The sequence below is a fragment of the Zalophus californianus genome, chromosome 9 (assembly GCF_009762305.2).
Source record: "Zalophus californianus isolate mZalCal1 chromosome 9, mZalCal1.pri.v2, whole genome shotgun sequence".
NCBI lineage: Eukaryota > Metazoa > Chordata > Mammalia > Carnivora > Otariidae > Zalophus > Zalophus californianus.
In genome coordinates this window covers 25,635,397-25,652,463 of record NC_045603.1, presented here as the reverse complement: position 1 = coordinate 25,652,463, position 17,067 = coordinate 25,635,397, and the positions used below count along the sequence as shown (strand labels likewise).

Genomic DNA, 17,067 nt, shown 5'->3' with positions numbered 1-17,067 from the left:
CACCGAAGTTGTTTTATAAATTAGACTAACTTTAGTTCTTTGACTTTTGCTTTATCTTGACACATAAGTAATCTATAACCAAACTCAATGATTGTATTATTACCACGAGTATCAGCCTCTGCAAGAAGCTTTATCTTGAGGTCCAGAGTTTATAAACCACTGAAAACCTCTATAATGTTCAAAAACTATGTTTTGCCACCTTGTATAGTTGCCATTGTACCCAAATAAAGAATTTAAAAATGGATTTTGTAAGGTAAATTTTAAAGGAAATTTTAAGTTAAATTTTAAGTTAAAAGTAAGTTAAATTTAAAGGAAATTTCTGTCTCTAAAGAGCAATACTGATTAATTTTTTAAAAAATATTGTGAAAGATGGTTTACAAATAAATCAGCACCTTTTGTTTTCCTTTGTAATTTTCTTTGTGAGCTATAAAGAAAATATCCTTTGGATTTAGATTTTATTGTTCACATATCTCCTCTCAGGAAAACTTAGCAAGTGCTGCACCTTTGGAAAGAAAAGCTAGCTCCTCATTGTGCCCTGAGGGGATGTATATAAAATACTTAGTATAAAGTCCTTGTCTCTCTTTTTTCTTTGTTCAAATTTTTAACTAGCTTTTTCATCGTTATAAAATAGTATGTTTCCTGCTTTAAAAAATAAATCCACATTCTGTGAAAATGCTTTAAATCAAAATTTTCTATTTGCCCATAAGCTATGGTTATCCTGTCATCCAGAGCTACTTCCCTATCCAAACAACAAATGGGAAAAAAATGCATATTTCTTAGTTTTGGTTTAACTGGAGAATATGGCAGTGATTCGATAGTCTTTTTACAAGTGATGATAAGCTATGCCAACTTGATTCTTTCAGTTGCTGTGGCCCAAAACTCTGGAATTGTCTTTGATAACACTTTTTCTCTCATAAACAATCCATCAAGAGATTCTCTTGGTTCTAGTTACATGGTATATCCAGAGTCTCACTACTGCTCACCTCTTAACCACCAACCACTGTGGTACAAGCTACCATTAACTCCCACCTGGATTATTGTAGTATCCTTCTGACTGGAGCATAACAGATCATATAACTCTTCTGCTCAGAACCCTTCAGTGGCTCCCCACTTTTCTTAGAGTAAAAGCCAGTTATTTCAGGGACTTCATTGCTTACCATGCTTTCCCTTACTTATTGTACCCAGCCACCCTGACCTTGCTGTTCTTCACATGTGTCAAGTACTATATACTCTGACTACAGGACTTTGTACTTGAATCTATTGCTCCCTGTGACTCTCTTCCCTGTTGATAGTCCCATGGCTCAATTCCTTCAAGTGACACTTTTATTTTTTTTTTTTTAAGATTTTATTTATTTATTTGACAAAGACACAGCGAGAAAGGGAACACAAGCAGGGGGAGTGCGAGAGGGAGAAGTGGGCTTCCTGCCGAGCAGGGAGCCCCACGTGGGGCTCGATCCCAGGACCCTGGGATCATGACCTGAAGCTGAAGGCAGATGTTTAACCAACTCAGCCCCCCAGGCGCCCCCAGATGACACTTTCAGAGACCTTCCTGGCCACCCCATCTTTCCCTCCTTCTGCCTCTCTCTCCCTTTTCCTCCCCCCACGTATACACACATAAACACACATTCGCTATTCCCCTTCTCTGCTGTATTTTTTCCCATAGCTCATCAGCCAAGAAACTATCTTACTTGTTAGAATCTTTTGCTACCCTGCCACCTGAATATAAGTTCCATCAAGAAAGGGATTTTTTTTTTTTTCATTTTTGTAATCTGTTGTATTACCAGCACCTAGAACAGTGCCTGGCATATCTAGGTGCTCAAGAATATGCTGAATGATCAAATAAAGGACTGTAAAGAAAATCACTGTGGTCACAAATTTTAATGGTTAAATAATAAGACTTGCGAGGTAAGCTGTTTATATAAATTCAAGAATTCCTAGACAGTGTGTCTTTAGCAGTTTAGAAATTTGACCTTGCTCAGTTTAAAAAAATAAGTTAATAGTAGGAGAGGTTTATATTAAATTACTTTAATTCATCATTTGTATAACTTAAAGTTCATTTAATAAAGTGATCTAAGTAATGTCCACTTTCATTGTTGTGAAAAATTATCTTTTTGTTGTCTGCTCTTACTCATATTAGATTGCTTCGTCATTTGTTTATTTGTGGGATGTTGTCCTCATGTCCTCATGTTGAACAGGACTACATCTGGAGAAATCCTTTGTTGATTCAGGGTGTATCTCTCAAGAATGGGTTTTGCAGTTTCTTGTGCCAGACATTCCAAATATGAACACTCTGGACTGATTTTTATGTTATTTCTTAGCTATTTCCTAGGCCAAAATAATGGTATAATTTTGAATGATAAATTCTGGATGCATCACTGACTCATTTCTTTAGACTTCTATAGGTCCATTATTCCTACTGTCCTCTTTTCTACTTTGTATGAAATTTTTAAGTAATTCATCAAGGAATATTCGTTTCTAATAGATGTATCTCATTATCAGCACTTTTTTTCTGGGATAGAACTGTTCTAAGTATATACTGGTATTACATGCTATATTTGTATTAGGAGTTCCCACATGCCCTGACTACATAATTTGATCTAACATTCTTGGCTAATCTTCAGGATTAGTTCAAGCTCAGCTATATCCATTACTTAGGATAAAGTAAGAAATTTAACCAGAAGTTAAGATGAACAAATTTGTAGTTTGTTTTGAATTTTGACCTTTTTTTTTTTTTTTTTTAAATTGATGTAGTCCCTTTTTCTTTTTAGGTTTTGTTTCAACTCTGGGTGGCACAGAGTTCAGAGTTCTTCAGACGGTTAGCCCTATTACTTTCTACAGCTAATTCACCTCCTGGACCCTTACTTACTCCAGCACTTTTGCCTCATCGTATTTTATGTGATGTGACTCAAGGTCTACCTCATGCTCATTCTGCCTGCTTGGAAGAGCTTAAGCGCAGCTATGAGTTTTATCGGTATTTTGAAACTCAGCACCAGTCAGTACCCCAGCGTTTATCCAAAACTCAACAGAAGTCGAGAGAACTGAATAACGTTCACACAGCAGTACGCAGCTTGCAGCTCCATCTGAAAGCGTTACTGAATGAGTAAGTTTAGAAGCCAAATAAGAAAATGTCCCCATGATTAGCAAGCTTCATTCTTGTGCCATTGTGGTTGTTGGCTTATATCCTAGCTAGAAAGAAGCAAAATTGAGACATGCAGCATGAAGAATGGTTTATAACTATGAATGTAGCAGAGAAAGAATGATTTGTAGGTACTATAATTTGGGAGAATTATTTATAGTTTTCACTTTGTCTGATTTCAACAGAAAACCTAGAAACATAAGGACAAAAGCAGGTGTTCATTCTGGTTGAGAGCTGAAATGGAGATGTTTACAAAGATTGAGCTTTTTTTAACTCTCTTTAAGTAGGGCTCTTAAACTGGACCCTGCAATCTGAGAAAAATATCTGCCAGCACTGGAACAGTAAGTTATAAGAGGTATTGTTATATATAGTTGAAGAATAATATATTACAATTTTTTTTAAGATTTATTTATTTATTTGAGAGAGCGAGAATGAGAGAGAGCACATGAGAGGGGGGAGGATTAGAGGGAGAAGCAGACTCTGCTGAGCAGGGAGCCCGATGCGGGACTCAGTCCCGGGACTCCAGGATCATGACCTGAGCCGAAGGCAGTCGCTTAACTGACTGAGCCACCCAGGCGACCCAATATATTACAATTTTTAAAAATAAAGTAGGACAATTTGGACATTTTCTGAGCCAGAGGAAAAACTTTTTGGCCCGAGTTGAATACTAAAATGCAGGGTCCATAGTTTATATTTGTTTATCTTCTACTTTGCATAGTATATATTTTTTAAAGATTTTATTTATTTGACAGAGAGACAAAGCGAGAGAAGGAACACAAGCAGGGGGAGTGGGAGAGGGAGAAGCAGGCTTCCTGCTGAGCAGGGAGCCCGATGCGGGGCTCTATCCCAGGAACCTGGGATCATGACCTGAGCCGAAGGCAGACGCTTAATAACTGAGCCACCCAGGCGCCCCTACTTTGCATGGTATTATTGGTACTCTGCCTTAGTCAAATGTAGCATCCGGTCATTCCAGTGACATTTTTCTGTAACAGATACTTGTAGTATAGGACTGGATCAGATGAATGGTTGGGTTTATATTCTGTTGGTAATCAGGAAGGTCATGGGAATTTAATGAGTTGATAAGATTGTAGTTGATGTACCTGACCCTGGATACCAGGCAAGAAGTAGAAGGGGGAGGTCAGGACTCAGTTTTGTAAGATAAAAACAGACAACAAAAACAGGTCAAAAGCATTTGACGTCTCAGTAAAATCAAAGGGCTAGTTCACTGGAGTAAGGAAGGATATGATGAACAAGAATAAGAAATTAAGGTGAGAAAGACATTTTGAGAAAATCAGTTTTTACACATATGTCTGAGGTATAAAAGGCAGCTATAAAGATTAGAGCATAGGGGGACATTAAGAATTTGTGAGGCAGGGATATTCCAGTGGTCTCTAGCAGCTGTTCTAAGAAAGCTGAATGAATGCTAACCGGACTCAGTCCTATCTCCCCCAGGGACTATGGAAGATAAGGCAAACTCTACTCGAGAGGACAACAAGGGTTGGATATATGTCAGAGAAAACATTTTAGTGGAAAGGTGGTGTTGGGCAAAGCCAGAGTCTCTGAAGAATTAATTTTTGGCAATAGAATCAGAACCACACAGGACTTAATAGAATGCATCAGAGTTAGGGAAGATGGCTCAGGGAAGAGAGAGGCTAAACTGGATGGAAATGAAAAAGAGGGGCTTTATACCTTGGCAGAGATTGTGGATTATGCATGGGAAGGATGTTTAAAAATGAAATATTCTATATATGGTACTGTATGTCATCTTTCAAACAAACAGAGTATACCAGTCACAAGCGATATCTGATTTGCTCTATAGCACTGCTTCACACAATTTTAAAGTGTTATCTAAACATTTGGTTTGTTTCACTCCTCCTTCTCACTCGTCCCCTTTGTTCTTCCCAGTTGTGTACACTAGACCATTAACCCTTCTACTCTTCTCTCTGCCTCTAGAGTGCTCACTATTAAAGTAATGTTTCTGAGGCATATATTTGCTTTCTCACTTAACCAAACATCTTCACTGGTTTCAAGTGTAGCAGCATGGACTACAGTCTGTATAAAACATTCTGTTGAAAGGATTTGCTATAACCTGATTATAGTCTGCCTTTCTGTCTTTATTTCTCACTCTTTTCTTTCAGTCCAAAAACACTGCATAAATGCCTTTTCCCATGTGTAATTTAGAATGACCTTCCTCATCTTTTGTACGTGTTCAGATTTTATCCATCCTTCAGTGCTTCCTCAAAGTACCTCTTCCTTACCTGTTCCCTGTCTGTACCCATAGCTGGTAGCAACTTTCTCCTCTTCTGAATTCTTACAACACGGTCTTTATCTTTCTGTGTTATTACACTTTTGTGCTTCGATCCAGCCTGAACGTGGAGCCTACCAGCTGTCTAACTCTGGGCAAGTTTCGTCAACTCTCTGGACCTAATTGCTCATCTGTAAAATGGAAATAAAATGTTAGAACTTTTTATGGTATTATATTATATTTACATATATATGCCTAATGCCCCTGGTTCAGTTATGTTTCCTATTTAAAGTATGAAATGAGCTTAATTTATCCTTTCACTTCATAAATGCCTCATATATGTAAAAGAAATATTATTGAATAAATAGGTGATACCCTTTATAAGCTTTTGAAAACGTGGTAAAATGCACATAACATTAAATTTACCATTTAGCCATTTTTACGCATACAGTTCAGGGGCATTAGGTACATACACTTTGTTGCACAACCATCACCACTTTCCATCTCCAGAACTCTTTTCATTTTATAAGCTTATTTCTTAAATAAGCCTTGTTAATTATAAATTTTCTATTTAATATTTTAGAAATCTGTTTCTGTTTTTATTACTTAGGGTAATAATTCTTGAAGATGAACTTGAAAAGCTTGTTTGTACTAAAGAAACACAAGAACTAGTATCAGAATCTTATCAAATCCTAGAACAGAAGTTGAAGTTGATTCAGCCCCATGTTCAGGCAAGCAACAATTGCTGGGAAGAGGCCATTTCTCAAGTGGACCAACTGCTCCGAAGAAACACAGATAGAAAAGGTACCAATAAGAGCTTTCCTTCATACACATTTATCAGACATGCTTACTCTCCTCCAGTAAGATTTTGTTAGGTAGATTTCTTATCTCTATGATGTAAGTGACTTGACAAAACTTCTTAGTTTACTAAAAGAAAAGTTGAACTTAAACATACAAATTGACACTGAATATAAAGTCTGGCTCTTATTTTGTAAATAATAAATGAATATGATTTGAAAGTTCTCTGAATCCTGTACCTCCTTTTTAAAAAACTTAATGAAGGGGTAGATTTTAATAAGTATTATTCCATTATTAGAACTTCCAGAAACTCTTTTCCAGTTAGTGTAATAATGAGTTTGATAGTTACGGGCCAGAAATTGAGTCTTTGGAGAGAAAAACAAGTTACTCCTCTAAGAGTTTAATTTAACTTAAATTGTAAATCTGCTGCTGTTACTGTTAACTTTAACATCCTTAATTTTTTTAATAAATTAAAAGTTATAATCAGAACAAGTTGGACTATGAAACTGATAAAATATTAGTACTAAGAATGTTTTTTAATTAGATGTTCACTCATTTCCGTGTGATCTGTTGCTTTTTAAGGCAAGCCTGAAATAGTATGTGAAAATCCACGTTGTACTGTGATACCTTTGATGCAGCCTACTCTACACATTGCAGACAAAGATCCAATCCCTGAGGAGCAGGTAACGGTGAAAATTGCTTTTTTCCCCCCTAAAGAAGAGTTTCACATATAAAGGTTCCCTGCTTTCTCTGTAAGTGGCATGGATAATTATTCACTAAGTTGTTAAATTTATGTTTGTGATGAGCTTCAAAATTACAACACAATGCATTGAACTGACAGCAAATCATTTGTTCTTAGTGCCTTAAATTCAATGCACTGAATCTACCAGCAAATTTACATGTTATTTATATCTTACGGTCTATTTCTTAGACACTTAAAAGTGATTAAACACATAAAAAATTCGTGCATTGGCAAAGGTACCTTCTGGGATGCTGGAAATGTGACTAGTGGTCACCAGTCTGTATACATACATGAAAATCCTGTACATGTTGAGATTTGTGCATTTGGCAGCATGTATATTGTACCTCACTTTAAAGAAACAATTTTTCAGTGATTTCATTAGATACTGACAAAGATTTCTTTTGCTTATCCTTAGGAAAACTTCTTTTCCTTTGGTCATATTGTCTACTCAGTTCTTAATTGCAAAAGGAGACCAATTCAGTTTCCTTTAACAAACAGATTTCTTTTTTAAGATTTTATTTTATTAGAGAAAGAGAGAGAGAGAGCACGCAAGTAGGGGGAGGAACAGAGGGACAGAGAGAATCCCAAGCAGACTCCCTACTGAGAACAGAGCTTGACATAGAGCTCCATCTCACCACCCCGAGACCATGACCTGCGCTGAAACCAAGAGTCGGACGCTTAACTGATTGAGGCACCCAGGAGCCCCAACAAACAAAAATTTTGTTTAAAAAAACAGCACATGACTGAAAGAATATTTCTGAGAACCACATAGTCAGGTTTGAACCAGGCTGGTGTAAATGGCCAAAATCACTCAAAGGAACTGTTCCCTTTCCAGCAACATCACTGCCCAGTCACTGGTTGCAGATACTGCTCTATCATTGCTGAATAATAAAAACTCCCTTTAGAACCTCTACCTTTGGAAACATGATCTGCCACCATTCTTACCAGAATGGATTCCTTAAGATGCCTGCTTCCCTTGTAATAAACTTCTGGGTCAGATGTGATCCATGTACATCTGATTAGAGGATCCCAAGTCATTTGCCTGACCATAACAGCAAGGAGGCTGGATAAGCAAGGATCCTAGTCTGTTCCTGGGAAGTCAGAAAGAACCACAAATATCTACCACAAGAAGACTTAACATACCTGACCACCTCCCCAAACCACCAGCCCTTCTAATTTTGATTGGTTTTGCAGAGCTAATAACTAATCTTGTCTAGATCTATAGAATGGTATCAGAGCAGAAAAATAATGATTGAAGTTATTAAACTTTCTTATCCACAGTCCCTTTTAGTATCAACTGTTAAGTTTTTTTAAGACTTCAATTTATCTGTAATAATATGTTTGCTCTGTTTGCCCACCTTTGCTTTAGTGACCTGTGCCAAGTGTCTTCCATTTGTTAATCTTAGAGATGGGTGGGTATAAGTTAATGAATGCTACTAGAAAATTGTCTCCTTGAAGTGCTTTTTCTTATATTCATTTTCAGGAATTAGAAGCTTATGTAGATGATATAGATATGGACAGTGATTTCAGAAAGGATGATTTTTATTACTTGTCTCAAGAAGACAGAGAGAGACAGAAGCGTGAGCATGAAGAATCCAAGAGGGTACTCCAAGAATTAAAATCTGTGCTGGGATTTAAAGCATCAGAGGCAGAAAGACAGAAGTGGAAGCAACTTCTATTTAGTGATCACGGTAAGCACTGACTTCAGAGTAAAAAAGTTATTTTAATGTAGGGGATTCTTTTTTCTTGAACTATGAATCTTATTTTAGCTGTAAAATTCTTACAGATTTAATTTTAGGGATCTGTCAGCAAGTATAGTACTTTTTCTTCCAAACACAGATCAATATGATCAATGAAAAGAGTAGGTATATAGTCAAATTGGGAATATGAAATCATACTTTTTCATCACATATTTGCTGTTTTACTAAACTTTATTTGGAACTGGCATTAAGTTGAAGAAATTAGTGTTTTCAAATTTAGTGAATTTGAGATTCTAAACTCTGTTCTCTTTATGTTGATACTATAAATACCTCAATGAAGCACCAAATTAATAACTCTATGTTCACCATTGAAACAAATGAATTAAGACCTAGGCCAATTAGTTACATCATTAAAGTTACTTAATTGATTTGAGCACTTTAGTAGATGGGAGAAGAGGAGGTGCTTTTGTGCACACTGTCTCCATGTTCAGATATTGACAGTACTGAAGGATTAGCATTGAACTCCTTTAAGTTTTCCACTCTTCTTTTTTTGAGTTGGATTTCATGGGAGGTGAGGGAAGGAATGAGGGGAAGCTTAATATTTGACAATATCAAATTAATTCCTAGTTGAGAATTAACTTCTGTAGATTTCTAAGTAGGGAGAGTGGGATTCCCCTTTTATGGAGTACTTATGTGGAGCCTCAAAATCAACTGCCTTCTTTTCCCTTTGTCTTTCTCACTAGAAGTTTGTAGATTACCTATACTTCTGGAAAGTTCCTCAGGTTTCTCTTTTCTTCTCTTAGGAGGTCTACCATTCTCCCTTGTCCAGATACACATTTCTTTATTTTATCCTTCCTCTTCCCATTTTTCCCCTTTATAGCCCGGGTCCTTATTAGATTGTGCTCATATATTGTAATAGTTTCTTAACTGACTTCCATTTTCTTTTTATTATGTAAACTCTACCCCCAATGTGGGGCTCAAACTCATGACCTCAAGATCAAGAGTCATATGCTCTACTGACTGAGCTAGCCTGGCACCCCAGCTGACTTCTGTTTTCAATACCTTTTTCTTCTAAGCTATCCTTCGAAGATAGCTTCTAAGCTAGCTTCTATCCTTGCAGGCTCCCTCCAGATTTTTCTCAAATAGTAGAGTACATTGATAATGGCTCTCTAGCTTTAAAACCTAGAGTGGTTCTCCCTTTCCTACTGTATTAAATCTAAACTCTCTTTCTTCCTGGTTTCAAGCCTCTCTATCATATGAGTCCATCATTTCCAATTATATTTCCTACTCTTTCTAATATAGATATCCTCCTCTAGTTATATTCATCGACTTAGACAATGGTTCCACAAACTTAATTGTTTTTATTCATGAAAAACATTCATGCTGGGGCGCTTGGCTGGTTCAGTCGGTAGAACATGCGACTCTTGTTCTTGGGGTCATGAGTTCAAGCCCCACATTGGGGGTGGAGTTTACTTTAAAAAAAAAGAAAAACATGCATGCTGATCTCTTTATACCAAGAATTCTGTCTTCTCCACCAAGCTGTCCTTTCTACCAGTTGCTCATCCATGAATCCTCTTCTCCCTGCTACTTCTCCCACCACTATAGAGCCTCACACCAGAGGCACTGGAGGGAATTGGAAGGAAGTCTTGAGCAGCAACATATATAACAGATTAAGAACTTTCCAGAAGCAGCAGTAAAGATAGAGTTCCTGCAACCTCTTTGTTCATATGTTGGGCCTACATGAATCAGAGATTGAGAGTATGTTTTAGGCACTCTTGTTTTCTATGCATCCAATGTTTTTGTCTTTCTAATGAAATTACAGTCTCAATTAGTAGGGGCTTTATTATCCCCCACAGTGTTCCTTCAGCAAATTATTCATTCAACAGGTAGTTCCTGAGGCACTGTCTACTGCTGTATCCCTAGTGCATAGATCAAGAGACAGAAAGTCCCTGTACTCCTGGAGGCTTACATTCCAGCCGGGGTAACACTTGACCCTCCAGTTGTACGGATTATATTGCCCTATTTAATTAGCAATAATCAGGGATATCAATCAACGTCTAATATGTGTTGCATTCTTTAAGAACTAGATTTATTGACTAAAAATATATGGGAAGACTGAAAATAGCATTGTATATAAACCTGTATCTTTTTATTGTTGAGGATTTTTTCCATATAGCTTTAAAATTATCCTCTTGACAATACGGGCAAGGATATAACAATGAAAGAAATGTGTGTCTTTTTTCAGGTATGTGCTTCTGGTAGTTTACATTTGAAAGGGCAGTAATGCTGATTTTGTTTGTGAAAATAAGTAAAAAGCTGCTGATACCATAAAATGCTTTTTCCATGAAAAATTTCAGTACATCTTCCAGAGTTGTTTTCATCTCTGCCTACAGGGGTAAAGTCCGAATGGAATTAGAGAGGGATATTCTACACTGGAACCTGCTGTGGCCATTTTTTTCTGTTGTTGCTGCTTCTCTAGTGGAGTTACTGCAGCTTAGGGATCTGTTTCTTGGAAATGGACTCCTTTTACAAATTATTTTTTAAATAAACGCCAGATCTTCAAGAAGCACTTTTTTTTCTTCCGTCATGCTTCCTAATATATTGTATTGTACTAACCCCTCATACTGGGAGGAGAGACTGCCTAGCAAGCAACCCACTGCCTACTAACATCAAGAGGGGCTAAATAAAACTTCATTTTCCTTGAAAGGACAACTTCTGCCGTATGGATATAATATTTATGTATTATGCTTTGTACAATAGTTGATTTTGAATACAGATTTTATTTTGTTTTCTATTTTTCTGTGACATTACAAAATGTGTCAAAGTTATGGCTTTACTTTCATCAGGGTCTTGTTAGGTGGTTGGCAAGTAAGTTGAATTGTGTGCATTTTTTTTTCCATGCTGTTTTAACTTGTAAATATATATGTGCTGAAGAGATGATTATTATCTGGATGACTTTAGATCTTTTAACTGACACATTATCGGTAAAAATCATGCTGCTTATTCTTTCATAAGATGGTTCTCAAACTTTAGTGTGCATCAGAGTCAAGTGTAGGGCTTGTCAACACAGCTGACCCCCCCCACTCACAGTATCCCCTTCAGTAGGTCTGGGTGGAGCCCAAAAATTTGCACTTCTATCAAATAACCTGGTGGTTACAACTGATACTATTGGTTTGGGGACCACACTTTGAGAACCACTGCTTTAATATTTTGAATAAGAGAATGCGTGAGGTGTTTTAAAATCTTCATCAAAACCCCATCTCATTTCATTTCTTAGGCATTCTATCTCTTATAAAGTTCTCTGGATTTATAAATTTACATAGATTTTACTAGAAGGTTTTATTTAACTTTTATTTATTCTTTATAAGAAAAAACTACTGGAAGTTTAAATTAAAGTTTAAATCAATGCTGGGTCCTTAGTTATTATTTTTCTTTTTTTTTCTTTCTTTCTTCTTTTTTTTTTTTTTTCTTTGAAGCTGTGTTGAAATCCTTGTCTCCTGTAGACCCAGTGGAACCCATAAGTAATTCAGAACCATCAGTGGATTCAGATATGGGGACGGTTGGTAGAAATGATACTGAAGAGGAAAATAGTAAACCCTCCACAGCTGACAATGAAATAAGTAGTAGGACTGAGTATTTATCTGAAAACCCTCTAGATGGTAAAAGTAAAGACAATTCTGCAAATGACGTCTTCCTCCAAGGAGCTGAAGAAAGAGTGTGTTACCAGTGTGAGAGTGAAGAGGAATGTCAGCAGGCAGATGTAGGTAGCCTGTCCACTGCCCATCCAACTGCCAGGGACTTCTTTCAGCCCTCCATTAAGCAGAGACTGGCACGGCTCCAGCGGTCACCGGATTTTACCTTCACTGCTGGTCTTGCTGCAGAAGTGGCTGCTAGATCTCTCTCCTTTACCATCATGCAGGAACAGACTTTTGGTGATGAGGAGGAAGAACAAATAATACAAGAAAATAAAAATGAGGTAGAAGAGAATTAAGAACCAGGATTTACATGAAGGATTTTAAATTGTTGCTTTTATGCAGGTGTTTTAGCTTCAACACTAGATAATCCACTGGAAAGGGAAAATGAGTGTTTACTATATATAAAGCTAAGATGTGAATTTACAGCAAGAACCCTGGTTTGAACAACTGCTCTGAAAATAGTAGCTAACCTGTAAATGGCAAATCTTTTAGGAAGATAAGGTAAGGGCTCTTTTGAATAAACTGTTTTAATTGCAGTACAACTGATCGATCTTGGGAATTCTTTAGGTACTTTTAATAAGAAACAAATTTATCATTTCTTGACAGAATTCGCTAAAATGACTGGGATAATTCTGTTGCAAGAACATCTAGTATGACTCCTTTTTACTATATTCTTGCAGTTAGTAACTGCAACTATTATGTTAATAACAACTTGTTTGTATTTTATTTTTGTTTATACCAGCCTTAAAGATACAGGTTCTGAATAAAAAAAAAAAATTGAATTCATACAATTAATGTGTACTGGGGTTTGGAACTAAGAAGTAGTGTCAAAAATAGTGGGATTGTGACATGTTTCTTAATGTTTCCTTGTTCATATCTGTATTTGGTAGTTAATTTTAAGATGTCCTAATAATCTTTAAGAGAAAAACATTGTACTGTTTTAAAAATTAGCCTTTCAATTATTTTTTGTGTTTATCTTATGTTCTTGTTATAACTAAGAGGGAATGATGTCAAAGTGGGATCCCTATAGTCCAAGGCCCCATTCCCAACTTTGCGGAAAGTTCTTTGTTTAGGTTTGCCTACAGATAATTGGGTGCCATTTACACAAGCCACTCACTTTAGCTGCCAATTTCTAACCTGAGGCTATACCCTCTCCACCTTAATGAGATTCTGGAAACATCCTGTCTCCTTCCCGGAAAGCATCCTTGTCTTCTTAGTACTTCATTTACAAACTACCTCTTAAAAGAGGTTGCTTTCCAAATTGTCCAGTGTTAAATGACTGCATTTTCAAAATGTGACATTTTCAGGAGTATATTACGTCTTGAAACCTATAGCTCTTCTGCACTGACATAGTTTATAGACGTTACTTGGGGAGAGTACAGGAATAATAATTTCTGCTGCTGTCCTAGAGAGGAGATTACACGATGGATATAGATTGTCTTTAGAGAAACATTCAGATTCCTGTAAGCTTATAGCACTTTGAGTTAGTAGTTTTATGTATCCAAGGGGATTTTTATTTTTTTCCAGTAATCTTAGGAAATGTATTTTTTAACCTGAGGAAAAACTTGGTTCTGCTTTATATGAATAGTAGAGACCCTCTGTGATTCTGCCTGTTGACCAAAAATTCCGGGACTTATCCATAATTAAGCTCTTAGGATTATCTTAGGGTGGGCCTAATTTGCCACTTAGCAATAGTTAGCTAAATTTCAAGAAAAAAAACAAATTCTTGTTTTGGGACTGACGATTATATTCATAAATAATAATACTTTCTTTTTAAATTACTTAGTTTGACAACTCCTTTTCTCCTTGGATTTAGAAGAAGCAGTTATGGAAAACCTTGGTAATCTTTCTCTTAATCTGTAACCTTATACAGGAAGAATTAGAGTTTAATAACTTTTAATTCTTTTATTGTATTATTTTTATTATAGCGGTTTAGGAAAAAAAATCTTAATATTTTATCAGTTTTTTCAGTGCTCTCTGAGGTGATACTTTTTAATTTTAAAAGACTGATTTTAATTAGAAATTCCTAATCTTCCAGTCTGATCTGTTTTATTCACTAGTTGTTAACTTAATTCCATGAAAATTCTACTTGTTGAAACCATGATATAAGGATCTTGGGACTTCAACTGAAGCTTCTTTTTTTTTGTGTAGTTTTCAAAATTTCTTTCATCTTTTAAAATGCTTCTAAGATAAAATATTATCTTCCCTGTGAATATTCCTAATTTTCTCTTATAATAGTCTAAAAGTCAGTGTTTCTCGGTTTTTTTAATGGGGCATCAACTTAGAGTAAATTAGAGGTCTTATTTTTACATTGCAGATTAGGGGCCATACTCCCAATCCAGTCTTAGTTGGTCATTTTGGAATGAGACCTAGGTGATGTTTATGCCCACTAAAATTTAAGAACCTAGTCTATCTAAGACTTTTCCTTGCCATGAATACCTTAGGAAATAAAAACAAGTCAATGTAATTATAATTAGGTACTCGTGTTACTTTTCTAAGAATATTTCACTTTTTATTATCAGGCTTTTGACTAGTTTTAATAGTTGCCATCCTCCTTCCAAAAGAAGCCCTCTGGGAAAAATATTTTGTGATGCAACGCTGATAATTGTGCTTTCCAAATTTTACAATGATATTTTGACCAGATACTTCTTGTTAGGAGTAATATCCTAACAGCTTTTAACATGAACATTTCCATAGTTTATTTTACCAGGACAAACCTAGTACTTAATGTAAAAATGTATGAAAGAAGCTATTTGGGGCACTCTTAAAGACAAGATTTTTACCCTTTGCCTACTAAGGAAAGTCATGGCAGTAAATGATCTGGTAACGGTTAATCATACCTAAAATTCTTATTTTTTTCAGCTTTCATTAAAACCCTGCATATCTGGCATACATTGGGCCAGACTTGCTGGTGTTTGATTTGTGATCCTCTGCTTATATTCTAAGTTGTCTGTATTATCTGACTTCCTAAGTTAAGCCTTCTTTAAAATTGTACTTCATTAAAATTGTACGTTTGAATATATTTAATTAAGAACTGATGTATTGACTCAGGTTTGATTTCTCAAGGTCTTGGAGACAAGTCAGGAGAAACACATTTAAAGCAAATTTCTAGGGAAATTTAAGAATATGGGTTTAAAGCTTTAACACAAAAGGATAGCCTTGAGTTTAAATCTCAGATCCATCATTTAAAAGCTATGGGTGCAGCTGACCTAATAATGTCATGGGGAGTTTTTCCAGCAAAAACCAAATTCTCTGGATTGCTAAGTGATGTTGGTGAACTCTGACTTCTCAGAAGTAGTTAAAAAAGAAGTGAAAATTTTAAGCCTGAAAAAAAGATCTGGTTATGTTAGTAAAATAGGTCAAAAAATTTTTAAAAATTCTCTGAAAAATAAGTAGTACTATTCTGATTTACATAATAAAGGTGGAGAAGCTTTTGATGTTAAAGCATAAAAAGAATTAAATTCTGATACGTTTCACAAAATTTTAAGTCAATGGGATGTTAACCAAAAAGAACGCTAAGGGTCATTTCACTCTGTGACCAACTTTTATTTATTCACCATAAGTAATATGTGAAATATTTTGATAAATTATTAGAAATCATGTCAGAAGAAAAGTTCAACTGATTTAGTTTAATCATAATACATTGTTTCCGTATCTAAATAAAACAAGGAAACAAGAACTAAATGCCATAAGACCATAGATGCCAAGAATGAAAACCAGACAAAGATTGATTTATTCTTCCACTTCCATGGATAAGAACATGTCTGTGTAATTCACACTTATATTAGAAAATGAAGCAACAAATCTACTGGAAGACAAAATACGAAAAAAATGCCCCAAGTACAGTAACAATTTACTTGTCACCATTGACAGGTAACTAACTTGCATGAGTTAATTTTTCATGTAACTGAGGCAAATCCATTTATTCATAACTTTTTTTAGTAGTTGAATAGGAAAATTTCTAGAATGTACCTTCTGCACTTTTTTCTAGACTATTTAGGATCTAATTTAACTTTTTCTTTGTCATCTTTAAGAATATCAGTTCCTATCACAGGGTGATAAACAAAAATGCACCCTCAGGGACTCCTAAGATAGATGAAGTTACATGTCTTTTTACTCTATGACCCTACGATGCTGTGCTTTGTGAGCTATATCTCGTTTCCAGTTTCTCTATCTTCCCTGAAAATCAGCTGTCACTTTTTGCTGCTGTCTTGGGTGCCTGCCTCTTGCACTAGGCCCCTACTTTGCTGCTTCTAATCTGCTGTGGCCTGAGAAACCAGATTGCCAAGCTTGCTAGAACTGTGTCTAAAATAAGAGTAAGTAGACTGAAAGAAGGCTAAGGGGCTTTTTCGGTCAGTTAAGTGCATGGACTTTGTGGTACCCGTTTGGCTGCTTAGCATACATACTTTTGTTTGCCTCTTCATTCTTTACTAAGAACTTGCTAAAAATACTTGGTTGAATATGTGATTGCCATATATTTAAAATATTAATTCAGTTTTTATATATTGATGTTTCTAGGACTCTCCATAAATGAATTCAGCTGTAAAAGAAAATCCACCTACCATCTTTGTACAAATCATTGTGTGTATTTTAGGAAAATGTTAAATGTTTTGTTCTGATTGTTCCTAGTATAGGACACAGACTGAAAACTTAGAGCATTGTAAATGTGACTCCAATTCTGTTCACCAAGATTTATATTCTAGAACTATAGGTTTGAGACTAAACATGCATGGCTAATTTAGGAAGAACTG

At 35.8% G+C, this 17,067-nt stretch overlaps 1 protein-coding gene across 9 annotated transcripts in view; it reads left to right on the top strand.

Annotated features, from left to right (window-relative positions):
- VEZT (vezatin, adherens junctions transmembrane protein) overlaps window positions 1-12,858 on the top strand; it is a 57,877-nt gene extending 45,019 nt beyond the window's left edge. For 8 of the 9 annotated variants that reach the window (XM_027591648.2, XM_027591647.2, XM_027591653.2 and 5 more), the window contains 5 exons: window positions 2,769-3,100; window positions 5,992-6,185; window positions 6,762-6,862; window positions 8,405-8,612; window positions 12,098-12,858. In XM_027591648.2, the coding sequence (XP_027447449.1) occupies window positions 2,769-3,100; window positions 5,992-6,185; window positions 6,762-6,862; window positions 8,405-8,612; window positions 12,098-12,612 (1,350 nt within the window). In that variant the 3' untranslated portion in view covers window positions 12,613-12,858. Of the gene's footprint in view, window positions 1-2,768; window positions 3,101-5,991; window positions 6,186-6,761; window positions 6,863-8,404; window positions 8,613-11,014; window positions 12,033-12,097 lie in introns of those variants that run through there. The other variant, XM_027591655.2, reaches the window with a different exon arrangement.
- The last annotated feature ends 4,209 nt before the right edge of the window (window positions 12,859-17,067 follow it).